Here is a 6,093-nt window from a genome sequence, read left to right as displayed (position 1 = left end):
TATTAATGTTGAATCTAGTTCAAAATGAGGAGAGCCTAACAGTAAGTTTTCCTTTAAACACAAGCAGATAGATTCTTTACATAAGTTCTACAAGAAGGGGATCGAAACTGTGAATATAAAAGGGAATTGTGACAGCAAAAATTGTGCTTTCCTGATCCACTAAGGACTTTGAGGACACAGTAACAAAGGCACTGGCATGTCCTCACTAGGAAACACAAGTACTCAAACAGCTGTGATACACTACTCCTGTCCTTTCCCTGTGTGACCATTCTCCTTCAGATGAAAGTTTGTATATCTGGCTATTTTTATTGGAATTTAATCTAACATTGCATGTGTGTCTCCATATGTACATATTTTCTTCTTGGTATTCCTAACCTACATAAAAAGTGGTGTGTACCTCTAGATCAGAATATGCTACTACTAAACCACTTTTTAAAAGAGGACTATGTAGTGTCATTTAACCATCATCCTCCATGTCTAGATATCATTTTTTAGATCTTTAAGTTAGAAAAGCAACAAAATGCAGTCTCTTTTTAAAAATGTATATTTCTAGTTAAAAGAAAATGGTTCCGGTTTGTGATGAAAAGACAACCAGGTAAGGCCCCCAAATCTGTCTGCTACTAAATTTTATGTCCCAAGAACAGTGATTTGGGGTACCTAGAAAGGAAAATGACAAATTCTTCATAAGAAAAAATATTTAAAATTTAACAACAAACGTAAAACCACATCTAGATTTTACCTTTACTCAAACATTTAGAAATCCAATTAGCATTCAGCAAGCAAGAGACAGGATTTTCTGTAATACTAACAAGGTGTCAAACAAATTTTTAATAGCATTCATTGTATTTCTAAACTTGCAATAATTCAGAGGGGGAAAATGAGAAATCCAGGCATGACAAGTGATACTTCACATGCAGCACGTTACAAGGGGAATAGCAGCCAGTAAAGAATCCTAGGCACTCTGAGGCTCCTACTGGCCTTCTATGCCAGGGTTGACATTCCTGTAGAGAGGGAAGAAAATCACCTACCTCTAGCTGTTTGTGAGCCTTAATTAGTGCATATTTGTAAAGCACTTTGAAATCCTTGGATGAAAAGTGCTGCATAAGTGAAAAGTATTATCATTATTTTATTAAAATTTGGTAAAAAGCAACACAAGTCTTTATCTTCTTTGAAATTCCCAAGTCAGCAAAAGGTATGCAGAGTAAATAATGTATATATTAGAGGATGTTACAAAAAATAAATAAATTACAAATAAATAAATTCAAGCCAAGTTCTCTTATCATAGGTTCACAGAATCTTTGACTTAGAAACATTTTTAGAAATACTCGAGACTACACTTCCATTCATAACATCCTTGACCAGGTCTATTGAATTCTTTACAGAACATCTCCAGAAGTGGGAATTCTCACAAGGCAGTTTGTTCCATTTAAAGGCCTGTTAAACTATTAGAAAGTTCTTTATCTTGATCTGAAATCTATTGGTTCTAGAATTACCCTCTGGAACCACAAAATAAATCAAATCTTCTCTAATATGGCTATTTTACAACTCTCATGTAATCAATCCTCATGATTGATATACTACTCATATATTAGTCTCTAGAATGTTTACCATCTCTTTTGCTCTCTAAAATAATTGATATTTTTCAATGTTTACCTTAAAATGAAGAAGTGAAAATAATATGTATCTGTACTTATTATGTGGTCTGAAACCAGCATAGAATATGAAATCCTGTTTCTGACTCTAATAATGAAGGCTAAAAATGCATTGATCTCAAATTTTTTTAAGGAGTCCTTACCACAAAATGGCTCACACTGAATGTGTATGTGTGTGTGTAGTTGTGTCCATGTGTATACACAGAGACACACATGAAATTTTCTCATTGAATTTCACCTTTTTTGGTTTGAGTCTTTCTTTAGGAATTCTATTCACCCTAAGATAACATACTTTATGACAATATATTTATAGAGGGTAGTGATTCTTATTACTACTTATTATCTATCTTTGTGATCCATGGAATAATTCTTTTGGACTTAACATAGGCTAATTTTCTTCAGAGGAAGCTTTCCAGGGTGTTATAGAGATATATGAAATGATCTGATAATAGCTTCCTAGAACAGTTTGTTCTTTTTATCCATTATTCCAATATATTGATCATAGAATCAAAATGAGTTTTATCTTCCTTTCCGAGATTATAAATTGATCAATGTAATTTCGGCCTAACTATAATTTGTCATGAGAAATTTAGTAATATGAAATTGTAGTAGTGCAATGTAATAGTGATCCTTTTTATCCATCCACCCATCCATTAATCCAAATGGTATATGAGTTCCTACAATGTGTTAAGTAGTGTTGACAGTCAATGTTAAAAAAATGTGGTACTGAGAAGGCAATAAGATATTGTCCTTGACCAGGACTGGAGGCAACTAAACATGGAAAAAAATTCCAATAATAATATGGTGTTGTATTACCCTAGTACATTTATAAATTAATCCAGAAGACTAGAAGAGGGACAGATATTTATTTTTTTATTTTTTTGTTTTTTTTTTTGGGGGGGACAGATATTTAATATAAGGTGAGAGTATATTAGAGGTATACATAAATTGTTACAAAAGAATCTAGGGGGCTAGAAAGTCTTCAAAGAAAATATGTTGTGTGTGTGTTTTTTTTAAAGATTTATTTATTTATTTGAGAGTGAGTGAGTGAGTGGCATGGAGGGGCAGAGGAAGAGGGAGAGAGCGCCCCAAGCAGACTCTGCGCTGAGCACAGAGCCCCATGTGGGGTTCCATCTCAAGATCCTGCGATCATGATCCCAGCCAAAACCAAGAGTTGGATGCTTAACTGACTATGCCACTCAGGCACATTTAAAAGTAAAAATACTTTTAATGCATCTGTCACTTCCTAACTATACCTACATTTATCTGTATATCCTTTTGCTTTATTTCCTATGAAACTATAAGTCTCATAAAGGAGTAAAGACTGTCACTGTCTTATTAATTGCTATATCACTAGCAGTTAGCATTGTATCTGACACAGAGTGGGCATTCAAAAAATATTTTATTTTATGAATGGACGAATCTAGAAGGACAAGTAGGACTTCACAAGTGAAGAGAGAGAATTCCTAATGTGGCAGCTTCAGCAAGAGAGAGAGAAGTCGCTGAAGAATAGCAACTGGTTTGTTATGCTTAAATTCTTAGGTTTACGATGAAAGCAAATGGCAAGAGATAAGGCTAGAAAGGGAGGTTAAGATTGGATTTTGAAAGCTCTTCATATGCCACGCTAACTATATACTTCTGGAGAGTTCTCTGTGGTTTTTAGAAAGGGGACAACTTACTTCTGTGTTTTAGAAAGATAACTCTGGTAACTATGGGTGTAAAGAGACAAAAGCATGGAGAACATTTAAGAGAATATCACAGCTGTCCATGTGTGAAGTATTGAGAGCCTGTAGAGGCAATGGAAGAAATAACAATCAAACATGCTACATTTCCTGACAAAAATGGTATTTCTTCTCTTTTGAAATGGTTCTTTTAGTTATACTTTTACCACTTGGGAAATGAGAATGAAGGCAAAGTGTTTCAAAACTGGCTGAAATTTTAGAGGTTATAATTAATAGGAATGAAACAATTTGTCCCTTTACTGTGGGAATATGCTTCATCAAATAACTAAGAGGCTGTGGTATTCCATGCAGATGAAATCAGACTGTAGAAGTAGTTTGTCTTTGAATTCAATAGGTAGGGCTGGACTATTCTGGCAGAAGAGAACAGTTTTTTTCTTGAAATACTTTTACACAGTAATAAAAGAAGTATAGATAGAATGAGACAATACCGATAAGATAATACCTACCAATACATGTATTATTTTATTATTATTATTTTTATTTACAATACATGTATTAGAGATCTAAATGCTTGTAATTTATAAACCAACCACTAGATGGAGAGCTTGTCTTATCACTGAGTGTCATTTACTTTTATAAAGTTTTAAAGCAAGTCTTATCATTTAAACTCTCAGCATATTTAACAGTGATAGAATGTGGTTTCCAATGGTTTCTCATTTGGTCAATCTAATCATTTTATAAATTGTGAAATAATTTAGTGAGAGTTAAATAGGAGTATTCACATGCAAAAAAAATTCTGATTGTGGGGGCCCATGAAAATGACAGAAGATGCTGATAGGCTTGGACACAGAAATATGTAATGCACGTGCATGTTAAGGTACTACTACTATATGACAGCTTCTGAAGTTTTCATTGAACTTGTCAGAAGCACCTTTTCTATGAACTTATATGTAATAAATATTCTTTTAGGTTGCTGAAGGTGTTACTTATTGAACCTGAGCCTTTGTATTACTGAGATGAGCACAATTAAGCAGTTTTTTGATAAGCTTTACCAATATATATCAAGTTTAGCTGTTATTTTCTATTTAGTTTTTATTCTTAACCTTTTATATGCATGAGTATCAATTTCCCTTTTATTATGATAAAACTTAATGGCTAATCAATCTTAAAGAATCACATTTTAGTGAAATAAAACCAAGTAATATTTTTCCAAAAATCAAGGGCAAATGATATGAGTAGTAGGAGGTTTTACTTAAAGTATTCATCTAGAATTTATTTAAAAATATATTTTTAAAGACATCTTATTAGTTTTAAGAAGAAATATACCATCTTGGGGATAGAGCCTGTCAATTTAGTTACTATACTAAGATGCTTCAGATAAAAACTTGTAGTAATTATGGAAGAAGCATGTGTAAAATAGTCACTGATTTATTCCAAATGGTAAAGAAATTCCATTTCACTGATGCTCCTCTAATTTCACTTAATTCACACTTCTCTTATAATGCATCTTAATCTGTTTAACTGATCTCCAGTGGCTATTTTAATTATATTTTTTATGTGGAGATGTTATAGTTGGCCCTTTTCATATTATACCATTGCATTAATTTTCTAAATTCCTTTTTATCTTTAAAAATTTTATAGTGTAATTGAGATCCTTCTATTAATTCCAGTTCTTGGGCATCTTAACTCTTAAATGTTTTGTCTGACAGTTCAACTTCATGAGTCCTTTCCCTTCATGAGCTTTACAATTTTTTATTATGTTCAACTTCTAGTTTCTTTTATTTATTTTTGCCTGTCTGTTGGCCCTTGAACTTGGAAATATTTCTACAGAGAGGTTCTGTATATGCTTATATCAAGGCCCTGGGGATTCCACTATCCTGAAACAATTTTAATAATTTCTTGATTTGGGGTTCCCTGAGTTAGGTGAATAACATAAATTCTGAACCTATTCATGCACATGGGAAAGCTTGTGATTTCTCCTTCCCTTGGATGGCTATCCTCCTAACCTAGGACCTTGGGGCAGAAGATAAATTTTAGTCACTTATCTAGTCTGGTGAATTGAGATCATTTAGTCCTTTTTTCAAATAAGAAAAAGGCAGCCCACTGAAATTCTAGGCTTTATATAGGGTACTCAGTTTCATTTTCCTATGCTATATAACCTATACCTAGTTGAATATATTCTTGTGGGTGGTTATTTTGTGTGTGTATGTGTATCACCTGGGGTGTTTATTTTCTTTGTGAATTTGGCCATGAATTATAAATTTTTGTTACATTTTATCAACCTTTTCCATATGTGTATATGGGGAGGGGGGCTTCTAAGTCAACTCAAACTAGCCGAAGTCCCTTCCATTTTGCTTCTATTATTCTGCTCTGCGAATTCAAGAAAAGGATCTATCAACCTTGTATTCCTGTGACTCAGAACTGGCTTGCTTGAAGAGAACAATGACTTGAGAGAAAAAACTGGACCCATGAGAACATATTTTCTTTTTCCTTATTTGTAGCAAGTAACAGGATAAATACTCTCATAGGTGCCTAATGAAAGCTGTCAGATGCGATTATCAAGCTAAAGTGAATATTTACTCAAACCTATAATGGTCTCAAACTTTTTATAATAATCTTTTAATGAAAGTATACCATCCAGTCATCCTTAACTTATATTTCTTCAATTAAGTGCAAGGACTTCTTGAAATTGGCAGTTCTATAATATCAAGCAATGCCTCATTTCATACCACCAAAAGTTAAGAGAACTTACTGAGCTG

At 33.1% G+C, this 6,093-nt stretch overlaps 1 protein-coding gene across 3 annotated transcripts in view; it reads right to left on the bottom strand.

The window, feature by feature from the left end:
- The window catches only part of KIFAP3 (kinesin associated protein 3), a 146,038-nt gene that overhangs the window by 3,638 nt on the left and 136,307 nt on the right, over positions 1–6,093 (bottom strand). The window contains exon 20 of one of the 3 annotated variants that reach the window (XM_049112307.1): positions 1,025–1,097. The exons of the other annotated variants lie outside the window; for them this stretch is intronic. Coding sequence (XP_048968264.1) covers positions 1,052–1,097 — 46 coding nt within the window. The 3' untranslated portion in view covers positions 1,025–1,051. Of the gene's footprint in view, positions 1–1,024; positions 1,098–6,093 lie in introns of those variants that run through there. 3 annotated transcript variants of the gene reach the window in all.

The sequence above is a fragment of the Canis lupus genome, chromosome 7 (genome assembly GCF_003254725.2).
Source record: "Canis lupus dingo isolate Sandy chromosome 7, ASM325472v2, whole genome shotgun sequence".
In the NCBI taxonomy this organism is placed as follows: Eukaryota; Metazoa; Chordata; class Mammalia; order Carnivora; family Canidae; genus Canis; species Canis lupus.
Note: the sequence above shows the minus strand (reverse complement) of the source record. Positions and strands in the feature narration are given on the sequence as shown.